Here is a 25,023-nt window from a genome sequence, read left to right on the forward strand (position 1 = left end):
TTGCTTGCTTTTCTCATCCCTCACTATTCTCTTTTCCTTTTGTATAGTTTCTATTAGATTGTGAGCCTGTGGGACTGGACTGTCCTAAATGCTAATCTGCACAGCACATTTTTTGTGCTGTATAAGTGATAAAATAACAATAAGCAAATGAACTCACCCATTTCACAGGGGCTGCATATTTCCCTTTAGTTTGTGGAATGCAATCTGCTCCTCCTGATATTTTTTTAATTGATAAGAATCTCCCTTAGATTTGAGAATGTTCCTGCTGGCAGGGGTCCTCATGACACAGCTGTGTACCATTCTAACTTCTTTAATTTGATCCCGCACCATTAAAATAAATAAATAGCATGTTTAATTTCTCTCTCCCAAGTTTCATGTGAAACTTCTGAACTGCAACTCACTGAGAAGTATGCTTCTGTTCATATGGATCTGAATAGCGGCAATGATTTCCTGTGCTAATTTACTGAGCAATGCTAGAATTTTTGTTATTGCCAATTACTGCATTGCAAAAGGTCACTGTGCTTATTCTGTACATGCATATTGTGTACTGCTTGCGGTTCGTTGTCCATGCTTTCCCCCCTTTTACACTCGTGTATGTTGTTGTTTAGTCGTTTAGTCGTGTCCGACTCTTCGTGACCCCACGGACCAGAGCACGCCAGGCACTCCTGCCTTCCACTGCCTCCCGCGATTTGGTCAGGCTCGTTTGTAGCTTCGAGAACACTGTCCAACCATCTCGTCCTCTGTCGTCCCCTTCTCCTTGTGCCCTCCATCTTTCCCAACATCAGGGTCTTTTCCAGGGAGTCTTCTCTTCTCATGAGGTGGCCAGAGTATTGGGACTCTCAAGAGTCTCCCCCAGCACCATAATTCAAAAGCATCAATTCTTCGGCGATCAGCCTTCTTGATGGTCCAGCTCTCACTTCCATACAACACTACTGGGAAAACTCGTGTATATACCCCATCAAGTGTGGTCTACAGTTCATGCATTCGAGGAGCAATCAGAGGAATTAATAAATAATATAAAATCAATACTTCAATGAAGGTATTAATTTTAAAGGTGCCACAACAGTCTTTCGACACAGACACAAAGAATATAACACATCTTCTCCTGATGAAGGGGGTTGCAGGCTTGGCTTTATGAAAGCGTATGCCATTACAGCCTAATGCAACATGTTTGCTGGCTGGCAATGACTTCCAGATAAATAGGCGTAAGAATGCAGTGTCATTCTTTAAGGTGCCAAACAGCTCTATTATCGTTTTTGCAAGACACTTTCACAAGACTCTTATAGTCAGTGCTGTTTTTCTAGAAAAAGAGGTGCCGGAACTCACCATGAACACCTCCCTTGTTGTCAGTGTACAGTGCTACCTCGGTTTATGAACAGTCCTGTTTATGAACTACAGTGGTACCTCGGGATGCGAATGGGATCTGTTCCAAAGCCCCGTTTGCATCCTGAATGGAATGTAAGACGCGGTGGCGCGTCTCGCGTTTTGCTGCTTCCGTGCATGCGCATGATGTAATTTTGAGTGTCTGTGCATGCGCAAGCGGCGAAACCCAGAAGTAACACACTCCGTTACTTCCAGGTTGCCGCGGAGCACAACCCGAAAGCGCTCAACCTGAAGCACATTCAACCCGAGGTATGACTGTATTTGGTTTACAAACCCCGCAAAACTGGAATTAGTGTTCTGGTTTGTAAACTTTACCTCAGTCTACGAATGGAAGCCAAACGGTGGAAGGCCTCATTAGGGAAAGAACGCCTCAGTTTAAGAACGGATTTGGTTTAAGAAACGGACTTCCGGAACGGATTAAGTTTGGAAACTGAGGTACCACTGTAATGGCAATGGCACCTACCTGAGTGGTGCCGTAAATGAGTTCTGGCGAGTTCCGGCTGGGGGAAAAGCTCTGCTTATAGTTTTAGAGTGCAGTTAAAATATGGAATTCAATCCCAACGGAAGGCTGTAACAGGCACTAGCCTGGATGGCTTCAAAAGGGGATTAGAACATTTCATGGAGAATATGACTATAAATTGCTATTTGGCATGATGGCTGTACGCTGCCTCCTGTATGTGGGAGTTTGCAATACTTCTGAGTATAATAATAATAATAATAAATATCAGTTGCTGGAGACCACGGCTCTCCTGTCCTGCTTGCAGTTTTCCCACGGACTTCTAGGTATCCACTGTCAGAACAAGATATTGGACTAGATGGCCACTGCCCTGATCCAGGAGGCTATCCTTATGTTTTTGGGGGGGTTTGTGACAAAAAACGCTGGAATTTCACTGTGTAAATAGCTCCCCCTCCGTATAGTCAAGTGGAAGATTAAACGCTCTCTGCAGCGCATGTTTACTCAGAAATCCCTTTGTGAAGGTTCCAAAGCCTTCAAATGATTCTTCCTGCCCCCCTCTTTCGAAATGGTTTCAAAATCCAGAGGCAGTGCCATGGACATAGCCAGGATTTATGTTAATGGGGGGGGGGGGTTTGGCACGACACCCACCTGTCAACATCCTCTGTCTAGCAGATTCGGAATGAAATGTCTCCACAAGTGCTTAGGGGGGAAAAATCTGTCAAAATCTTTCTACAATTTCTGCTTTTAGTTAAGTATTTGTTATTTACTGCCTACACCCCATAGTGGCCATGGGCAGTGCTGCCATAAGAGGAAGCTTGAAATACTTAAACTTTTAATATTTTAATAATAAATATTTTAATGTTCCAATATTTTAATGTTGTATTTTAATCTTATTTTTAAGTTGCATTCATTCAACTTGATTTTATTATTGCTTGTTATCCGCCCTTAGCTGGGGAGGGCGGGGTATAAATAAAAATTATTATTATTAATATTATTATTATTATTACGGCGGGGTGGGGCAAAAAGCGGGCTTTAAGCTGCATCTCTGTGTTGACAGCCACACAGACGTTAGCAGGATTCCCCCCAGAACCCACCTTTTAGGATACCGCACCTTTCCCTCTCTTTCTCGAAACTACTACTAGCCCTTTTAGGATAAACTCCCGCCAAGCCAGACACCCGCGTGCTCCGCCGAGGGCGCCAGAGCCAATCGGAGGAGAGGGTGGGCGTGGCGAATGGAACGCGGGAAGCAGACTGGGAGGCGGAGGAGGAGCCGTGGAACGGGAAGCGCTCGCATTGTTGCCAAGTTGCTGGGCTTCGCGCGCGGGAAAGAGAACGCAGGAGCGCGGCCAACCGCCGGGGGAAAAAAAGATACACAACGTTCCATTTTGCGCGGCGTCGAAAGTGCGGGGAGGTTGCAGCCTTCTCCAACTGCGCGGCCGCTGATCAGGGAAGTGCCCCGCCTGGATCTCGCTAACTACTTGCCCCCTTCCTTCCTTCCTTCTTTCCTTCCTTCCTGCCTGCCCCGATCTCCCTGCGCTCTACGGAGAGGCAAGCTGGGATCTACCCCAGCCAAACCCTCCTCCCATGGAGAACTTCCAGAAGGTGGAGAAGATCGGCGAGGGCACCTACGGCGTGGTCTACAAAGCGAAGAACAAAGTCACCGGGGAGGTGGTGGCGCTTAAGAAAATCCGCCTGGACACGTGAGTGCAAATAATTCCTCGCCCGACACCCCCACTCCAAAAAAAAACAAAACACCCCAAAAACAAAACCCAATTTCTAAGAAAGAAACTGGGTGGCCTGGCAGCAAAAAAAACCCCCAACCCCTTTGCTGCTTCTTGAAGGCGCTGGAAAGAATCTGCAGACGAATCTGCTTCTCTCTTTGCATGAGGAGGAGGAGCCGGGATTTTCTCTTTTGAATGGGTGGGTGGCGAGCAAGGGGACTTGGGAAGAAGTTCGCGGCCCTCCCTCCTTCCTGTAACTTCGTGGACGGAGAACAGAACTTCCCTTGTGCGCCGATTCGGTATATGTTTAGGGCCGACCTACTACGCGAGGCGGAGCGGGAGAGAGCCGTTCTCCTCCCCTCCCCTCCCGCTCTCTTAGCCTCTCTTTCGGGGGGGGGCTCGTAGTACCTACTCTTCTGTTGGGGGGGTTGCCCTCAAGTCGTGGTTCTGCTTGGCTGCAATGCCCAGTTACTCCGGTTCAGGGTGCTGGACTTATTTTGAGTACACACTTTTCCCTCCCTCTCTCTCTCTCAAGTTTCATATGAAACTTCTGAATTGCAACTTATTGAGAAGTACGATTCTGTTCATGCGGATCTGAATGGCTCCCTTGCAGGCGTTAATTTACTAAGCGATGCTAAAATGTTTGTTATGGCCAGTTACTGCATTGCAAAAGGCCACCGGGCTTATTTTGCACACATTTTAAGTTCTAATCGAATTGTCGGGATGGGACCTTCCATAGGCGTAGCCAAGGGGGAAGGCAGGAGGCAGCTGCCCCCCATCCTCCAAAATTATTGAAAAGCTTTAAAAATACAGTACCAAATTAACTGAGCTCCAGCCTCCCCAGCAGAAGCCTGCCCCCAGTAATTGTGCTCTATTTGGTGGGATTTTTTTTAACCTATGATCAACTTTTTGGGTAATCTCCCCCAAAAAGCTCAACAACTTTTTGCCCCCCCCCCCCGAAAAATCCTGGCTGGCTATGCCCATGGGATCCTCAGGGCGATTTATACACACCATAAATTTAAAGAATAATCAACGCATATATGATTTCCCTAAAGAACAATAGGAACTGTAGTTTCCCCTCCACAGGCATGCAGTTTCCAGCACCTTTAGCAAACTATAGTTCTCAGGATTCTTTGGGAAAAGTCATGCACCTTAAATGTATAGTGTGTGTCTTCTTGACAGGGAAGGGAGCCCCTCATTTTGTATCTAGATTTCTTTCGTAGTGGCGTTGGGGCCTCATATTGATTGTGCTGCTTTCGGAATGGGCAGTCCAGGAGAATCTGGGCTGGAAGAGAACCCTGAATTTCCCCTGAATGCTGTTTGCTGGGAGTCGCAAGTGCAGTGGGAAGGTTGTACTCAGGTCTTGCTAACAGGCTTCCCATAGGCCACTGTGAGGACAAAATGTAGGGTTAGATGGGTCTTTGACCCGATCAAGCAGGACTTTTCTCCTGTTCTCATATTCTTAATCAGTGGTTGGGATTAATTCTTCCAGGCTGGAGAGGAGAGTGTCTCTGAGCATGGGCAAAGTGATGTATTTTCTGTGACCACAGCCTATCCTCATTAACGTTAGAAATTCAGATGTGTAAGCTAAATGGCTCCTTAAACCAGGGTTGCAGTTGCCCAGACAGAATGCCTAGTTGCCATTTCTGGGGCCAGGCGGCTCGGAAGTCATATTTTTCAGTATAACTTCATTCTGATTGTGCAGATGAAATATTACGGAATTCTACAGGGTGTGTTGCCAGTGTGGGAAAACCGTCAAGATCCAAGGATCATCAGGCACGCACCTCCAGATGGTGGAGATGTCGGGCGTCATCCTGACACCCAGGCATCTTCACATGGTTTCAAGTGGCTGATAGCCAGATGCAAAATGCTCTTGGCACCAGGCAAATTTTGAACACTAATCCTCCTATATCTTAAGGCAGGCAATAGGTTCTTGGTTCAGGATGTGCTGCTGGCAAAATATGACTTTACATGAGTGGCAAAACCTACTCCCTTCCCCACTATTGTGGGTTTAATGTAAACTGAGCAGTCTTGATAGGTCCAGTCATGGCCGACTCTGGGGTTGCGGCACTCATCTCGCTTTATTGGCCGAGGGAGCCGGTGTACAGCTTCCGGGTCATGTGGCCAGCATGACTAAGCCGCTTCTGGCAAACCAGAGCAACGCACGGAAACGCCATTTACCTTCCCACTGGAGTGGTATTTATTTATCTACTTGCACTTTGACGTGCTTTCGAACTGCTAGGTTGGCAGGAGCAGGGACCAAGCAATGGGAGCTCACCCTGTCGTGGGGATTCGAAACGCCAACCTTCTGATCAGCTAGTCCTAGGCTCTGTGATTTAACCCACAGCGCCACCCGTGTCCCTGAGCAGTCTTGCTACTCTGTGTTTATACAGTGCCCAATGTACTGGATTGGAATGAATTACCCTAGATCTACAATCCTATAGCCACCCTTGAGCTATTTCTGTTGAACTCAAAGGGACATCCTTTCGAGTAGTCACGTTTAGGATCGTGTTGTAGGGTCAACTATTTATATTACTGTTACTTGGGGGTTTAAAACATAGTGAATGTTGACTGTGATACATTTATATCCCAACCTTACTCTGAAGAAGCACCACGTTGACATCCTTGTTTCTTTTTCCTAATTAATTCTCATGACAACTTTTCAGAAGATTAGGCTTGTCACCCAGTGAACTTAGCTGAATTCATGCTCTGGATTTTCCCAGCCCTTGCCCAACAGCCTACTGACTGTTTAATGCTAAGGCCATCAGGTGGGAAAAGCAAGGCCTGAGGTTCCTGGAATCAACGGCAAACTGATGTAAATAGCTATGTGGACAGCTAACCGCAATGGTTAATTTAAAAAAAATGGGTGCAGGCTTCTCATGTGCCTAGCAATGACTGTGGTTTGACATTTTTAGAGGTACATTGTGTTATGCCTGATGTTCACCTTTCATTCACGGTAGGATCTGAAACTGAGCCATGAGCCTGGCTGAGTTCTATGGAGCTCAGTTTTGCCTCTATGACATTCACTCAGAAAAGCTAACAGCAAACCATAGTTTAAAGCTGTGGTGTCCAAACTTTTTTCAAAGAGGGCCAGATTTGATGAAGTGACCTTTTTTATAATTGAAGTGACCTTGTTGACCTTTTTTTAAGAATTGAAGTTGTTCAGCTTTTTATGATTTTACCATAGTTGTTCAGCTATTTTTAAGATTGAGGTAGTTGAGCGATTTTTAGGGTTAAAGCTGTAGAGGGGTTTTTTTTTAGGATCTTACTCCAGGGAATAAACTGCCAGATTAAACCGACCGGTGGGCTGGATTAGACCCCCGAAACGGACTTTGGACATGCCCGGTTTAAAGACCTACTGCATACTGGTACACACAACTCAAATGTCCCCTGTTTTGCACTTCGCTTCCTAGAGCACAGAAGCAAGCTGACAAAGGAAGCAGCCGACTTTTAGCGTTGTGTGAATCAGTGTGTATGCGCACTGCGTATCTTCCCAAATAAGCCGTAGCTGGGAGCTAGGGTTTGTTCTTGGTCTTATGCTTAGGGTTTGTTTCCTTGCTCTAGAAAGGGAGAAGGCCATTCCCTATGGCTTATGAGCAGCATTGCAGCCAAGCATGATCCCTGGCAGTTGAATTGTTGATTCCGAAAGAGGTTGACCTAACGAAATAGATCAACTTGACTTTCTCTTTTGTATGGTAGGCCAGAAGCAATGATTATTTTATTGACGTTGCTAATAGATTAATTAGCTGCATTAATTGCATATTTGAAAATGTGACGCTTGAGCTGTGCCTTTGGAAAGAGTTTCCCGGTGCTTGAGGGCACTGTTAACAGTATAATGAGCATATATTTTTTATTTTAGACATTGATGGGGATACTGTAACTACTTGGTAAACCGAGGCAGTGTGCCATATACAGAACACTCTGTGCATATTATTATCCCCCACCCCTGTCCCTTTTTTTAAGGTATCTCTCTCCCCAAGGAGAACATGGAATGTGCGCAGTTGCTGCCATTTTTCAGCATTCTGATCTCATGCGTTCTAAACCCCTGCCTCATGGTTTTCAGGGACAGGAAAATGCTGTTTGAGCATAGCATTACCAGAACTCTTGGCTGTCCAGTTGGTCAGGTAGAACTCTTCCTGCATTGCTGACTTAACGTGCAAATTACCTGCAGTTCGTGGCATGCCCACCTGCCATGCACATGCGAAATCAGGTGCCGGGCAGGTGAAAATGCAGCTTGCCAGTTCAGAATTGGGAGCCTTAAAGCACACTCCTGATTGTCCCATCAGCAAGTGAGAGGCTGGCTGTCGCTGCCAGTTATCTGAGTGGTGGTGAGGGCAAACCAAGCGAGATTGTACGTGCTACGGGGTTCCCCATACAACACTAGGTGGAGGTTGAAACCTGTGCCTGTTTAGCCTGCTGGCAATATCCAGAGTTCTGTACCCCTGTTCTAACATGGTGACAGTTTGCCTGCCCTGCTTTTAACATATTTAGGGCAATCCCCCCCCCCCTTTCAAACTCTTCTATACTACAATCGTACCTTGGAAGAATCCGTTCCAGGAGTCCATTTGACTTCCAAAACATTCAAAAACCAAATTGCAGCTTCTGATTGGCTGCAGAAAGTTCCTGCAGCCAATCAGAAGCCTCGGACGTTCAGGTCCCAAAAATAGTTTGCGAGTGGAACATTCACTTCCAGGTTTGCGACGTCCGGGAGCCAAAATGTTCGGGAACTAAGCTGTTCAAAAACCAAGGTATTTGGCAAAGTGAGTTAGTCTGGGTACGTAGCACCACCATCAAAAACAGTTCAGCCCATGGCATCGCTGCACATTCCAGGAACTGGTTTTATGTGATTTAAGGTTAATCAGCTAGGCTAGATACAGGGGAAGGCCCAGTGCAATGTTGGTTGGGCTTCCGTGTGCAAACTGATTAGACCATGTGCCTTTGCTGAATAAACGTCCACAGTGGAAAATCCTTTCACCCACAAGTTTTTGATGCCCAGTTGGCCGCATTGAGGGAGCATCTTATTTTGTCATTTCAGTGGGTCACTGACACGGCTACTTCCACTCTATAGCACCCTCTCCGCCCTTCTCACCTTGCTTCCCCTCTTTGTTTGCAGGGAGACTGAAGGCGTCCCGAGTACAGCCATCCGGGAGATCTCCCTGCTAAAGGAGTTGAACCACCCTAACATTGTCAAGTAAGTATGTGGAAGGAAGTTGGCTGAGATCTGTGCTTTGGGAAGGAGTGAGTAGAATGTCTTCAGTTCTAGGCAATTTATTAAGGGTACAACACTCCTTGGAGGTGCCATCCTAACTGCCCATTCTAACCAGTATCTGGTAGCAACTATCAGAGGACGCTTCAAAGAAGATTACATAATAAACAGTCAAACTGCACAGAGCTACCACTCCCCAGTGTTTCTGTTTCTATAAATCTTTGAGGTGTGCAGCCTGGGAGTCATTTTGGACTCACAGCTATCTATGGAGGCACAGGTCAGTTCTATGTCCAGGGCAGCTGTCTGCCAGCTCCATCTGGTACGTCAAACTGTCTCGCCAGAGCGGTGCATGCTCTAGTTATCTCCCGCTTGGACTACTGCAATGCGCTCTATGTGGGACTACCTTTGAAGGTGACCCAGAAACTGCAACTAATCCAGAATGTAGCAGCTAGACTGGTGACTGGGAGTGGCCGCCGAGACCATATAACACCGGTCCTGAAAGACCTCCATTGGCTCCCAGTACGTTTCCGAGCCCAATTCAAAGTGTTGGTGCTGACCTTTAAAAGCCTAAATGGCTTCAGTCCAGTATACCTGAAGGAGCGTCTCCACCCCCATCATTCTACCGGGACACTGAGGTCCAGCTCAGAGGGCCTTCCTGGTAGTGGCACCCTTCCTGTGGAATGCCCTCCCATCAGTTGTCAAGGAAATAAACAACTATCTGACTTTTAGAAGACATCTGAAGGCAGCCCTGTTTAGGGAAGTTTTTAATGTTTGATGTTTTATTGTGTTGTTAATATTTTGTTCGGAGCCACCCAGAGTGGCTAGGTAAACCCAGCCAGATGGGCGGAGTATAACTGATAAATAATAATAATAGTAATAATAATAATTAATTAATTATTATTAAGGTTTAAGGGTGTTGCATTATTCCTGGCCAAAAAAATGCCTTCTCATTACTGCTTCCTTATCAGATTCCTTATCTCTTCCTTCCCCGACTCTCCAGGTTGCTTGATGTGATCCACACCGAGAACAAGCTCTACCTGGTCTTTGAGTTCCTACACCAGGACCTCAAGAAGTTCATGGATTCTTCGTCTGCGATCAGTGGCGTAGAGTTGCCCCTTACCAAGGTGACTAGGAGGAGGGCAGGGCTGCTGGGCTATGAAACACGTATGCTCACACGCGGTGAATACACTGGCGACGTTGGTTTTCGCTAATGCCCAGATTAGTGCAGAAGCACCGATGTTGTGCTCCTGCACTCGCAGGTTCGCCCTGTTCCTTTTTTGAGGGCGGCTTTGTGTCTGCAGTGGAATGTGTGCACAAGGCCAGCGTTGAAGTGAATGAGGAAACTCCCGGCATGTTCAGGGAGTTTTGTATGTGCATGCATAGAAGGAATGCACCAGTGTGGATAAAGGCTAGATCTTGGAGCTCTCTAGTGTTGGGTAGCGTCTTCATATAGAAATGGGTAAAATAAAGGTAAAGGACCTTTGGATGGTTAAGTCCAGTCAAAGGCGACTGGGGTTGTGGTGCTCATCTCACTTTCAGGCCGAGGGAGCCAGCGTTTGCCCACAGACAGCTTTCTGGGTCATGTGGCCAGCATGACTAAGCCGCTTCTGGTGCAAAGGGACACTGTGGCGGAAACCAGAGTGCAAGGAAACGCCGTTTACCTTCCCATCGCAGCAGTACCTATTTATCTACTTGCACTTTTTGGCGTGCTTTCAAACTGCTAGGTTGGCAGGAGCTGGGGCAGAGCAACGGGAGCAGAGGGCCTTCTCGGTAGTGGCGCCTGCCCTGTGGAACGCCCTCTCTTCAGATGTGAAGGAAATAAGTAGCTATCTTATCTTTAAAAGAATCTGTTTAGGGAAGTTTTTAATATTTAATGCTGTATTGTTTTTAACACTCGATTGGAAACCGCCCAGAGTGGCTGGGGAAACTCAGCCAGATGTGCGGGGTATAAATAATAAATGATGATGATGGGGATTCGAACCGCCAACCTTCTGATCGGCAAGCCCCAGAGGCTAAGTGGTTTAGACCACTGCACCACCTGTGATAGACATGGGTACAGATTATATGGTTTAATGTTGTTTTCACACTTTATCCTTCGGTGATGTGTTTTTAAAATGACAAAAAAACTCCCAGCTTTGCTTATAACAAAAGAAGGGCTGGGGCAGACAATCTGCCCACAGGGGTGGGGGCGGGACTTGATGTGGTCCCCCCTGGTTTGTCCTTGGTTTGCATAGAGCAGGGGGCTGGTCCACTGTCCCTCAGACCTTGTGAGCCGTACTATGTTTTGAAAAAAGAACGAATTTCTATGCCCCACAAATAACCCAGAGATGCTTTTTAAATAAAAGGACACATTCTACTCCTGTAAAAACACACTGATTCCTGGACTGTCCGCAGGCCGGATTTAGAAGGCGATTGGGCCGGATCTGGCCCCCGGGCCTTAGTTTGCCTACCCATAGTGTAGACTCTACATACTTCAGCAAGCAGGGATTCTGTGGAGGAGCAATTTGCTCTTCTCCATCCATTCACGGTAATCGCAAATGCACTAGGAGCCATGTGAGCCCCAAGGCCAGCTGGGAAGGGAAATGTTCTGTTGGATCTTATAGCAGTCCTTTCTCCTGGGCTGAACTGGGCTGTAAATCCTTAGCCGCCAGGTCTGAGACAAAAAGTGGCAGCAAGGAACGCCTGTGTTGTGAACAGAAAAACCTGGCAACCTAAAAGTACAGTGGTACCTCAGGTTAAGCACTTAATTTGTTCTGGAGGTCCGTCCTTAACCTGAAACTGTTCTTAACCTGAAGCACCACTTTAGCTAATGGGGCCTCCTGCTGCCACCGCGCCGCGAGAGCATGATTTCTGTTCTCATCCTGAAGCAAAGTTCTTAACCGAAGCACTATTTCTGGGTTAGCGGAGTCTGTAACCTGAAGCGTATGTAACCTGAAGCACCACTGTCAGGCTGATAATTTTCATACACTTCATACAGCTACTAAGTTGTATCTTCATTCAGAGTCAAGTAGCCTACAATATATACAAGGTAACACCAACGAATGTGACTTAAGCAAATTTCCCAGAGTAGGGGATTTTTTGGATGGTGTATCAAACGGAGAATAATTCAAGCTTGAGGCAACACGCCTTCCGAAATAAGTATAAAGTCTCCAACTCCAGCACAGATGCGCCTAGTTATAGACATGACTTATTCATATATTTAGCGGTGAATAGGCTGAAAGAAGTTTGCGCTCCAGTGGCAAACTTAACACAGACAAATCCAATCCCTTTTCCCTACTTAAAACTTTCTAGGCGTGGCCAGTTCAGGTGACTCAGCAGCAGAGATGTCCCCTCCCGTCATTAAAATTCATTTCCAAAATGCTGAGATCAAATGAATTTTAATGACGGGAGAGGATTTAGGTCATCTCTGCTTGAGCTGTTGACTCAGCTTAAGTGGCGACACCTCGTAGGTTCAAGTAGCAGGAAGGAACTTTGGATGGGTTCCCAGCATTTTAAGCTCTCAGCTGCTGGTGCTGAGGCCAGTTCTCCTGACAGCGAGCTTTCCGTTGGTTCTGTAGGGCTGCTTTCTTGTCTCTCATCCTTTCTGTCTCTCTTCCCCTAGAGCTACCTGTTCCAGTTGCTGCAGGGACTCGCCTTCTGCCACTCTCACCGCGTGCTCCACCGCGACCTGAAGCCGCAAAACCTCCTCATCAACGCAGAGGGAGCCATAAAACTGGCCGACTTTGGGCTTGCTCGGGCGTTTGGCGTGCCCGTGCGAACCTACACGCACGAAGTGAGTGTGTGTTGCTCACTTGTTTCTGATTGATTTTCTCTCCCCCCCCCCAACTCCCCAGATATTGGGGAAAATAATTGTCCCGGTGCTGCAAGTATGTAATGTAATGGCACAAATGGGCTTCCCAGAGATTTCCCCCCAAATTGATGGTCCAGGAAGCTCCATATCACTAGTTAGTACTACATGGGGCTGCACCCAGGGTGGATAAAATTCAATGATTTAAAAATAATAACAATCAAGAAAACGGATTTTTTTAAAAAAATTAAATGGGCTTTTTTTTATTTAAATAGGATTTTTTTAAAAAAAAAAAGTGTAACCATACCAGTTAACAAACATGGGTACATATGCTATAATGTTGCTGTTTTAGTTAAATAAATTATTTAAATTCTTATTAAGGAAATGATTGCTTTTCTCCTTCCAATAAAGTACAGCAGAAGAGTTGTCCAAATATAAACAGTGAACTTAACTCTCACAATAATTTCATAATTATCGGTCTATGTAATTCTAATAGTATAACCAAATCAGTAATTTTTGATATAACTGTGAAAACTACTCTGAAAATTTATTATTCCAAAAAAGAAATCTTCTTCTGGTTGTAAATATTAAGATTATACCAGCAAAAATGAGTCTTTCTGTAAAAAATATATGATTTAAATCAAGTCTTACTGACTCGTGATTTAAATCAAATGCATCCTGGCTGTGCCTGAAGACAGTTTGGAAGCTTGATTTGTTTAAAAATTCAGTTCCCAACCTCAAACTGGTGCCAGTAGGTTTGGTCGCATAAACCCTCTTTGCTGGCCATCAATTTGCATCCACACTCAATTCAAAAGGCTTTTGAGCTCTAAAGCTTTAAATGCCTTGGAGCCGGGATACTCTTAAGAACCGTCTTTTCCGATAAGAAATTGCCCTGATCGTTCAAGTCCACATCACAGGCCCTATTGTGTGTTTTAACGTTGGCATAAGTGTCAGTTTGTGGGTGCAGGGCAGAGGGCCTTCTCTGAGTCTTCTGGCCCATGTTTTCTTACAGGCACTGAAAACTGGTTTACATGGCTTTCTTAACGATGTGATATTAGTACTGTGCTGCTGCTCCCTGTTTACTGACTGTTGGGTTTTCTGTGTCTGCCCTGTTTCTCGTATTTTAAAGTATATTTATAGATTTTTCAAATTGTGGCCAGATGTTTCTGTTGTACTTTTAGATGGAAAAGTGGATGCTGTTGTTTGATGATTTATTTATGCGCAGCTTTTCTACCGGTGGGCATATTAAAGCAGATATATATGCAGTTGGAGTGGATGGAAATGCCATAAATCAGTCATCAATAACGAAGTCAGCAAGCAAAGCAATACTAAACATTGAAATCCCCAGGAGAGACAAAAGAAAGCTGCCTCAAGCTGCAGGATTCTCACCAACCAATAATAATAATAATAATAATAATAATAATAATAAATGTACCACTACATAAGTACGGTAAAATAGGTCTTCAATAAACAATGGGCATTTCTTGGGCATGGCATTAGAAAAACTGTCATTGAGATGCAGCCTGCAAAATGTAAAATGATGCTGTGACTTTCTTATGAGCATAAATCCGTAAAAAACCAAAGCAATGCGGACATTAATAGTGCTTTAGTTTAACTACTATGATCTAAGGATACATGGTTGCCCAGAATTCCCTATTTAGTTGGTACCTGCTTTGTGCGAGAGAGACGGTTGGTCTGGGGATTTGGATTTCCCCTAGCTGTAATAATAATCATAATTTTAATAATGTTATTATTCATACCCTGCCCATCTGGCTTGGTTTCTGCAGCCACTCTGGGCTTCTGTGAGCAACATGGGAATTTGCACTACAGCACATCAGACCATGAGTTTTATCTTCTTTGGTATAGGCTACACAGACTGGCAGTGGACTGTTAAGATTCTAGTCAGGGGTCATTCTCAGCCATGCTTGGAGATGTCAAGGATTAAATCTGGGATATTTTGTCTGCACAGCTTGTGCTCTGCCACTGAGCTACAGTGGTACCTCGGGTTAAGAACTTAATTCCTTCTGGAGGTCCGTTCTTAACCTGAAACTGTTCTTAACCTGAGGTAACACTTTAGCTAGGGGGGCCTCCCGCCGCCAACGTGTGATTTCTGTTCTCATCCTGAAGCAAAGTTCTTAACCCGAGGTACTGTTTCTGGGTTAGCGGAGTCAGTAACCTGAAGCGTATGTAACCTGAGGTACCACTGTACTGCCCTTGCCCGCAAAAAAATTCTCTTCAGATAAATAAAATTTGGATAATTAGGGCCTTCTCGGTAGTGGCAGTCACCCTGTGGAACACCCTCCCATCAGATGTCAAGGAGATGAATAACTGTAGAACCTTCAGAAGACTTCTGAAGGCAGCCCTGTATAGGGAAGTCTTTTAGTGTGTAATAATAAAAAATAATATTTAACAAAAATAATACTTAAATTTGTATACTGCCCTATCCCCACAGGTCTCAGGGCAGTTACAATGTAAAATCACAATATAAAATGCAAAATACATAATGTAAACATAAACAATTCAGTAAACACCCCCAACCCAAACAAGCTTGCTCCAGCCTCCATATGACAACCCTTTAGATATTTGAAGATGGCTATTATCTCAATGTCTCCTCTTTTCCCAGGCTAAACTTACCCAGCTCCTTCAACCATTATTATGTTCTTATATCTGTTGGAAGCCACCCAGAGTGGCTGGGGCAACCCCGTCAGATGGGCGGGGTAGAAATAAAATTATTCTTAATAATACTATTGTTATTTGCAGTGAGCAGCAATATAGGTTGGGGAAAGGGCTACTCTTTTGAAAATAATTCCTGAGTGTTTTAAAGTCAAAGCATCATGTATAGCTGATTTTCTAATAACTGGAAAGCCTCATAGTTGCTGTTTGTTGGACCCTGTGTTTTCTTCGTCAGAAAAAGCCTTGGTGGAGGGAATGTTTATCCAAGCCTCTTGATTATCCAGTTGTTTTAGGTGTGCACATTCAGGGCAGCCCTCCATATGAAGGAGTTGCTGGTGTGCCCCCCTGTTTTGAATGCTAATCTTACCTTCCTTCACAGGGGCTGGAGTTGCATCTGTAATAAACTGGGACTCCTTCCTGCCAATGCCTTGTAATTTAATTGCACGTATGTATAAAAAGGGGAAAGCAATATCACTGAATTGTTTATGGGTGTTTTGTGCTTTACACTAGGTGGTGACCCTCTGGTACCGAGCTCCAGAAATTCTCCTTGGCTGCAAATACTACTCAACAGCTGTGGACATATGGAGTCTGGGTTGCATCTTCGCAGAGATGGTATATACCTTTTTTCCGGGAATGAAGCGGGGTGGGCGTGGTGAACGTGGCATCAGCTGGAACAGCTGATCAAAATGAACCCAGGTTGGAAGGGGCGGTCAGGGAATCTTGAATACAGACCAGGGTCTGAAAGCCCGAAGCAAGTGCTCTTGGGGAGGCAGAGGCAGAAGATGTGAAGCCACACTGTCCTGGAAAGAAGGAGGTACCTCTGGTTACGTACTTAATTCGTTCTGGAGGTCTATTCTTAACCTGAAGCACCACTTTAGCTAATGGGGCCTCCCGCTGCCGCGGCGCCACTGGAGCACAATTTCTGTTCTCATCCTGAAGCAAAGTTCCTAACCCGAGGTACTATTTCTGGGTTAGCGGAGTCTGTAACCTGAAGCGTATGTAACCTGAAGCGTATGTAACCCGCGGTACCACTGTAATAGATGCAAAAAGTATTGGAGAACTGGTGATGCCCTGCCCACACTTCCTTGGTGGGCCTGCATCTCTTGAACCTAAATTGCTCAGGGATGCTACAAGTGGAGACTGTAAATAAACTGGGCCAGAAAAGTTCTGGAATAACCAAAAGTTCCCAGTGTTCATGAGCAAATAGTTTCATAGGATAGGGAGGGATAATTCATCTCACTTCTGTATTGGAATCCCAAGTATCAGCAGGCAGCAAAATGTCATCGAGTTCAGCACATCCACCATACCCTCTAAAAGTTACAATGCTCAGTTCAAAATGTGTTTACAAGTGCAGGGGGTTATGGCATCTGAAGCCCAAGATCGGTTGGGAGAAGCCTGTTGCCAGCTCCCACCAGCCCTGACTTCTACCATCCTTGCTGGCACTGTTGAGAATTGGGAGTCCAACAATATATTTGGGGGTGGGATCAATTCTCTGCCTCCTCCTCTAGAGCAACGTTTGTCAAAGAGGAGAGCTAATGATTTGGTTTCAGTATAACGCAGCTTTGTTGTCCCGTCCTCCAGATCTGAACAGTGCGTTCTGGAACTGCAGGAAAAGATTACGGTCATACCTCGGGTTACAGACGCTTCAGGTTGTGTTTTCTCGGGTTGCGGATCGCCGAAACCCGGAAGCACCGGAACGGGTTACTTCCGGGTTTCGGCAGTCGCGCATGCGCAGAAGTGCTAAATCACGCTTTGCGCAGACACGCCAAATCGCAACCCATGCGTGCGCAGATGCACCGCTGCGGGTTGCAAATGTTCATCCTGCACGGATCATGTTCGCAACCCAAGTGTCCATTGTATTCTACTTCCATCCGTCTGGATCAGTGCACTTCTTGTCCCAGTACAGTGGTACCTCGGGTTACATACGCTTCGGGTTACATACGCTTCAGGTTACAGACTCCGCTAACCCAGAAATAATACCTCGGGTTAAGAATTTGCTTCAGGATGAGAACAGAAATCGTGCTCCGGCGGCAGCAGGAGGACCCATTAGCTAAAGTGGTGCTTCAGGTTAAGAACAGTTTCAGGTTAAGAACAAACCTCCAGAACGAATTAAGTACTTAACCCGAGGTACCACTGTACAACTGCCCGAGCCCAAAAATTTCAAATGCTGCTGATGGACGCATATTTACCACCTACCCCCCAATCCCCACCCAGATGCTTAAACATTGCAAGGATTTGTGCCTTCCACATAATCAGTTGCACCCATGGAACTCTTAGTTTCTTCAAAAGTCTTGGCCCCAGCCCCGTTTTAATGTTGTTGGTGTGACATCAGCTTGGGTGCTCACATAAGTAAGCTCTCACGTGTTCCTTTCTGGAGCAGGGCTAGAGCCCTGATCAAATGCTTCCCACTTCCTTGCCTTTTGCCTTGTGAAGAGCTGCTGATGGGATCAGTTGACTTGGCAGCACCTTGTGGGGCAAGCAACCGCTAACATCATCCCCTTTCCCTGGGGCAGAAACCGCCAGAGAACTGGCAGCCGGGAACAGAAGGGGATCTGTTGTGGATTCACCTTTTGAGGATGGCAGCACTGCTCTAGGCGGCGATGCTTCCCTTTCCTGTGGGGTGGAGGCAGCTGAGCATTTGTACTCCGGAGATGAGTGCAGAACTGTGTTGCACGCAGCTCATGCCGAGGGCTTTGCGTCATGGAGGGCGGGACTTGTGGAACGATTCCCATGGGAGCTTTCTGGGTCAGATATCTTTCCTTGGTCTTAGGTGGTCTGGATCGCCTGGCAATCTTGGTCTGAGCATCTTACAAGGCTGTTAGCCCTTGTAAGTAGTACCAGGATCAAAAATGCATTTTAGTTTACTAGCTGCTTTTCTGTTCGGTAAATGAGGCTTACATAACAATACGTAAATAATGCAACAAAGAAAAATAGTTGTGTACAAGTGGCAGCACTAAAAAAGCCAAATGGAACCTAAAAGTGGCAGGTCAGAAGACGAAAAGCAGATCAAAGCAGTTATATAAAAAAGGTTACAGCTTAAAAGATCGCTTTTTTAATAAACCTGTTACTTGGGTTTCATGTAAAGAAATATGCTGTGAAAAAATGTGACAAGCATTCAGTCAATTGATAGGTATGATTAGAACTCTGCAGGATATCCGAAAAGATCAATGTAGCAGCAGCATAATCAAATGTTCAGGAAATAAGAAATTAAATAATTTGAGAATGGGCTTTTGCTACAACCTGTCAAACTATTTATGTGACTGGCAGCTGCTCTCTTTTCCCTGATCCTTTTAACTGCGAGGTGCAGAGAATCGAGTCCAGGATCTTCTGCACTCAAAGCACTGAGCTGTGCTGCTGTTCCTGCAGTGGAGTTAGGCAGGGAGGTGCCAGGTGGCCCTTCCTGGGCAGAGATTAGTTTCAGAGATTAGTGGTCATCCCAAAGGAAGCTGTACTCTGTGCATTACTTTTATCTCACCTTAATAGCTGAGGAGCCATGTAAGGCTGCTGATCTCAGAAAGTGGGAAGTATACGTGGGAGAAGAGGCAGGGCCCAGGCAGTTTAAGACTTCTTTAAGGTTATTTACCCAGTTTGCAATGCCCAGAAGTACATTGGAAGCTAGTGCGGATAGGCCTGACTTGGAGCTATATACTCCCTTTGAGTCTGTTCTTACTAATAGAGAAGCAGCAGTCTGCATTAGCTGCAGCTTCTGATACATTCTGATGAGTAGCTCAATACAGAACACATCACAGTAGTCCAGCAGAGAATCTGGTTAGACACGGAACTGCTCTATTTTTGTGGCCTTGAACAAGCGACAGCCCAAGTGGTTTTTTCTTTCATTCTCTGCACTCTTCCCAGTGGCGTAGCGTGGGTTGTCAGCACCCGGGGCAAGGCAAGTAATTTGCGCCCCCTAACCCGTGGATTTGCGCCCCCTAACCCGTGGATTTGTGCCCCCTAACCCTAACCCCCAGATGTTGCGCCTGGTGCAGCCGGGGCCCCCCCTGCACCCCCCACGCTACGCCACTGACTCTTCCTATGGTTGTAGGGGAGGCTAAGCACAACTGAGAAACCCTCCCTGCACATAAATGAATATAAATGGTAAAGGATTGTAGGTTTCCTGCTACTGCTGCTTCACCTTTGGAGTTAACTTATTACAGCAACTGATATACCTCCAGTAGAAGTTCTCATAATAGCAATAATAATAATTTATTATTTACAGTCTAAGCCTCCCACTCTGGGCAGCTTCCAGCAAATTAAAATACAGAACGACATCAAACATTCAAAACTTCCCTAAACAGGGCTGCTTTCAGGTGTCTTCTGAAAGTCAGATAGTTGTTTATTTCCTTGACATCCGATGGGAGGGCATTCCACAGGGCATGCATGACTACCGAGAAATGCTCAAGAGTGATTTACATAAAACGGGTGGGGAATGTTGGATCCCGTCAGCCCCAGCCAGTGTAGTCACGGGCCAGAAATGTTGGGAACTGTAGTCCAGGAAGATCTGCAGGGTGACAGGTCCTCCCACCGTAAAAGGTAAACGTCTGGCCCAATAGCTTCATGGGTGAGTTGGGATTTGAACTCGCTTCTCTCCAGTCCTGATTACTACACCCTGCTGAGTCCCTTGAGCACAATAGTAGTTTTATGCCAGCCATGAGAGGATGGAGGCTTGGCTGGCTGAAGGAAGGTGTTTCATGGCACCGGGATTCTGACCTATATTCCTCCTGCCAACAGATAACCCACAGAGCCCTCTTCCCTGGGGACTCTGAAATCGACCAGCTCTTCCGCATCTTCCGCACCCTCGGCACGCCGGACGAGACTGTGTGGCCAGGTGTCACCTCTATGCCCGACTACAAATCCAGCTTTCCCAAGTGGGCCCGACAGGACTTCAGTAAAGTAGTGCCGCCTCTGGATGAGGAGGGCAGGAAACTCCTAGCGGTGAGTTTGCAAGGCAGTGCGGACAGAGTCTCAACAGCTTTAGGGGGGAAAGGGTGTTGAGCATTAGCAAATATCCAGACCACTGGGATGAGAGCATTTGCTTTGTACATGTCTTCAGCCCCCCCCCCCCCCAAGTCATGGATCATTTCCTGGCGTAAAGTCCGATAAGTGGAATTCTGGCTTTTTAGAGAGATTTGAGTATGCATTCCCATGCAAGTGTCTGTATCTTGCAGAGCTTAAGCCCAGTAATCCTTAGGAAGTGGCATATGCCTGCCATTGCCTTCAGAATGATGCATTGGCAGTCCTGGCTTTGGATCTGCTTTAAACACCACTCCCCCCCCCCATATAAAATCAGATTTCCACACCAAAAGAAATATAGCAGATAAATGTCCAGTGAAGACTGAATTTTTCCACGAAGACATTGGCTTCTGCCTGTTCTCTCTGCTTGTCACCATATTTGCAAGCTAGCTTGTTCCTAAACTGTTTCAGATTTTGGTTATCCATTATCTCCTGGGTGGTGCGCTCGTTATATTCTGATTTTGGCAAATAATCAAGAAATTTTAGCAGTCAAGAGATGTATTCATTCCCTATTCTCAATTAGAGCAACATCTTTAACATCTCCAAATAACAAAATGTGAGGGTGCATGGGTAAAGTGTAGCCCGTTATTGCTTCATTTTCCAGTATTCTCCCATCATTTTCTGAATTTAGGACACATCCAGAATGTATTCCACATCCCACTGCTTTCACCTTTACACTTCACACTCTGTTGTATATACTGTATCTGATTAAAATGTAGCAGTGTTAGGTACCGACGGAAGAAAAGCTGCCTTTATACTTAACCTCTGTCTATTTCTGGACCTCCTTACCTATAACATCCTAGCAGGGGCTGATGGGAAATGTAGTCCAAGAACATCTGGAGGGAACCAGGTTCCAGCTGAGGCTGCTGGGAATTGCAGTCCAAGAACATCTGGAGGGAACCAGGTTCTTCACCCCTGCTTTCTGACATTTTGCTCTTGTTGCCGCAAACTCCCCCTTCCTATATTTCGCCACCTCCCTGTTCTCAGTCCTGTTTTTGTTTTGAGTTCAGTCTCTGCTTTTGCTTCTGGGGTAACATCTGTGTCCCACTACAGAGACTGTATCGTGTGTCTCCTGTGCAGCACTGAGGAGAGTTGGCTGCCCGTTCTTGGGCATCCTTCATGCCGCTAACTCCTTGCTTCTTTCGCCTTTAGCAAATGCTGCATTACGACCCCAACAAGAGGATCTCGGCCAAGACCGCACTCAGCCACCCCTTCTTCCGGGATGTCACAAAAGCCGTGCCACACCTCCGCCTGTGAGAGGAGAGTGGAGCCAGCAGACCTGCCCTCTGGCAAACTCAGCAGCCCGTCCCGTCTTGGATTGCGCCAGGTGCCTGCACTTAGAAAAGACTTTTCTCAACTTCACCCTGAATGGAAAACTGGAGGTCCGGCCCACACCTTTGGGGTTGTTTTATATTTACTCCTGGGTTTATTTTAAAGTACTAGCTGAGTGTGGAGGGTGCCTCCAGACTGACTTTCCATGAGAAGAGAGGCAGAAGCCCCCAGAGCCAGCCGCTGCAGGAAGTCTAATTGCTCAGGAGGCGACAGTGTCATTCCTTTTTTTAAAAAAACCCCAGGATTTCTGTCTCTCTTCCCTTGGTAACTTTTACAAAGCGTCTTCTGTACTGTCGTGACTCGCTCAATTCCAGCTTCCTCTGCAAAGGTCAGCTGTGCATTTGCTTGAGCGGTCCTTGCTTCCAGCAGCCAGAGATGGCGTCTTTCTGATTTGGATCATGGGTATTGGTTGGTGCTTGCATGATAAAGTCCTCCTGGTGCCGGCAGAGGTGCTCACCATTTCCTTTCAGATGGGATCCTCAATGAGGACTATGCACTTAACTATCCACTTTTCACAAGCAGGAAGATTTCCTTTTGTTAAGGAGCTGGGCAATGCCTGCAATATGCGAACCTGATATTCCTCATTGCACCAGCGATAGCAGTCAAAAGTCTGGTAGCCTTTTCCTGATGGACCATGGTTTGTGATGCTTGCTGGTTGAAGCCCACAAGAAGCCCTTGGAAAAAGAAGTTGGACTGTCAAAGCTCATAAGAACAGCTTGCTAACCAGCCATATGACCACTGTATGTTCATTGGGGGCAATGGGCATTACCCTATCCACTTTACAATATCTTACTGTCTTGTCTCCTGTGCATGCCTTTCTGGTCTGTGGCACTGAGTCACAGGCCTTTCCATCTGTGTGGGTGGGTGGCCGATTTAATGACAGAAGGTGGGAAACTTTCAGTTCATTGCTCTTTGGGCTCAAACTTATTTTTGGTAAACTAGCAAAGCCCTCAGCTGGAAAGGATCTGCCAAGTAGCTTTGTCTTCAAGCAGTGTGTTGTGTGAAAATTGCGTGCGAGTGCTTGTTAATTTTTTGAAGTTCAGGTGTGAGAATATTAAAGGGATAAAATTGCAGTTATTTCTCCTCTCCGCTCTTGTATTTTAGCCAAAATAGTGCAACTCCTACCTTCAGTTAGAGAATTATTATTTGTGAACTGCGCTGTCCCAAGCTGCATATGTCAACACCTCTATGTTTGTGCTACTATGCCTTGAAGGCACTCTGACCTCTCAGGTTATATCAGTGAAATGCAAATAATAGGTGTGATTTTAGGTGCAGACAAGCATTTAATCTATGGGCAGAAATCTAAACTTTTAATCCTGATTAGTTTCTTATGAATTACATGTGATGAACTAGAATTCTAATCTTTTAGAACTAGTGTAATTGGTAGACATCACTCAGTCACCTGGATTGAGCTGGTTATAAAAGCTTGTCTGCAGAAAGCAAGATTCACTATGAAACCCAAAAGACAGCCTGCTCAGTGCACCGGTGCTGTAATAACTTGAATCATCTAAACAAAGTCTCTTTGCCTTCTCTATAGTAAACTTTAAAGGTGTTTTTCTAGTTGTTTCGGCAAATCCCACTTACCAATGAATAGTGTGATGGGTCCAAAATGTGAGACTTCTGTAAAGCAAGGGATCATTTCTTATTTCTGTAAGGTTTTCGATCCTTTTTTGTAACTTAAGAGGTATGTTGGAGCGATATACACATTTTCTACAAGAAAATGTGTTTTGTGAAGTAACATTGCCTATTCAAATTCAGTGAATATTGAAGGAGGGGAGTTACCCCTTCATCATAAGCCATAAACTAGTCTTCATTCATGGATGAAGTGTCTGGTTTTTTGGGTCTAGATGAAGGCTTACTTTTAACTATTCTTAGATATATTCTCTCTATGAACAACTGTATTCTGTATAAAGACAACATGCTAACCTGGCAGACGTGAATGGGTCTTCATTGAGAAAGTGTGGCATTTCGGTTCCATTAAGCTAAAAATGTGCTAGCTGTCGGTAACTTTAAAATGCCAGCAATGCACCATCCAGAAAATGTCAAGGTAGAAAGGGTTTTGTTCCCCTCCCTGTAGCACTATGCATATGCAATATTTAGAAGTGAGACGTTTTTCTTCTCTCTTCCACCTTCCCTTCATCTTTTGGATTAGAAGATGTTTATATATTTATAAGGCTGTTGTTTTAAAAAAAGAGTTCTGGTTTTGTATAGAACTTGTTAGTCTAAGCACCTTGTAATTAAACTTTTTTAAGGAAAAAAATATTTTTGTCCTTTCCTTGGTAGCTCTTTGCAAGACAGATGTTTCTAAAATATTGTGGAACTAGTACATTTAACTCATTAAAATATCTGTAATTTTTATACATGTGACTATCCTCTTGAAGAATTTTTTTCTGTTTTGTCGTTGGTCTCATGTGAGCCGGGGATTCTTGCCTAAGTCGAATGGGGCAAAAGACGTCTCGACTGTTTATCTGCCCTGCACTCTACTGCAGGATCTAGTACAGTGGTACCTCAGGTTACAGACGCTTCAGGTTACAGACTCCACTAACCCAGAAATAGTACCTCGGGTTAAGAACTTTGCTTCAGGATGAGAACAGAAATCGGGCAGCGGCGGTGGCAGGAGGCCCCATTAGCTAAAGTGGTACCTCAGATAAGAACAGACCTCCAGAACAAATAAAGTTCTTAACCCGAGGTAGCACTGTATGTTGTGCTGGTGTTGCAAAGTTACACTGTGGTTCATCCAGAACATGAGCAGACACACAAAGAAATTGTGTCTTTCTGCAACCAATGTGTGTGTGTGTGTGTGTGTGATACTTCCATGAAAGCCCAACAGGTGATTTGCTCTCGCCTAAACCAGCAGCTTGGGGATTAAAAGAGCTACTACTTCTTTGGCGATCACACATAGCCGATAAGATTTTCTTCCGTGAACACAGTTTTAACAGTAAGTCCGTAAGTGACTGGAGGCCAATTCTGGATCCACACGTCCTTCCACAGTGGGGACATAGGTTTCTAGGCGGGAGTTGATCACGGTGTGGATTTGCCAAGCGTGCCTTCCTCTTAGCACGTTTCTCCCTTTTGTCCTGAGTTTGAGTGTCTTCAAAGCCCATGACACCTTTGGTAAAGGCTGTTCTCCAATTGGAGTGCTCTCAGGCAAATGTTTCCCAATTGTCGGTGTTTATACTACATTTTTAAAAGATTTGCTGTGTCTTTAATCCTCTTTTGTTGACCACCAGCATTACGCTTTCCATTTTTGAGTTGGGAATAGAGTGCAGTAGTTGCTTTGGAAGACAAAATAAAAGAAATAGAGGGAGTAGGGCCACGTGGTCCCTGAGAATCCTGGGCACCCTTGAGGGTCATCTAGTCCAACCCGAGGAAGTCCCTCAGAAGCAGCTGCCATTGAGCCCAGTGGGACTTGCTCACTACTACGCGCCTCCAGAGGTCAAGGGTCACAACGCTC

At 45.5% G+C, this 25,023-nt stretch overlaps 1 protein-coding gene across 2 annotated transcripts; it reads left to right on the top strand.

Moving 5' to 3' along the window:
- Window positions 1-3,095: 3,095 nt before the first annotated feature.
- CDK2 (cyclin dependent kinase 2) lies at window positions 3,096-23,929 on the top strand. 2 transcript variants are annotated; one of them, XM_082212828.1, is made up of 7 exons: window positions 3,096-3,540; window positions 8,675-8,752; window positions 9,768-9,891; window positions 12,369-12,539; window positions 15,738-15,839; window positions 19,956-20,159; window positions 21,390-23,929. In XM_082212828.1, exons 1-7 carry the CDS (start codon window positions 3,425-3,427, stop codon window positions 21,492-21,494), a joined length of 900 nt encoding a protein of 299 aa, XP_082068954.1. In that variant the 5' UTR covers window positions 3,096-3,424; the 3' UTR covers window positions 21,495-23,929. The 2 variants fall into 2 exon arrangements, with proteins under 2 accessions (XP_082068954.1, XP_082068955.1); XM_082212829.1 differs by lacking the exon at window positions 3,096-3,540 and adding an exon at window positions 3,751-3,860.
- The last annotated feature ends 1,094 nt before the right edge of the window (window positions 23,930-25,023 follow it).

This window comes from Podarcis vaucheri, assembly GCF_965113315.1.
Source record: "Podarcis vaucheri genome assembly, chromosome: 2".
NCBI classification, from domain to species: Eukaryota; Metazoa; Chordata; class Lepidosauria; order Squamata; family Lacertidae; genus Podarcis; species Podarcis vaucheri.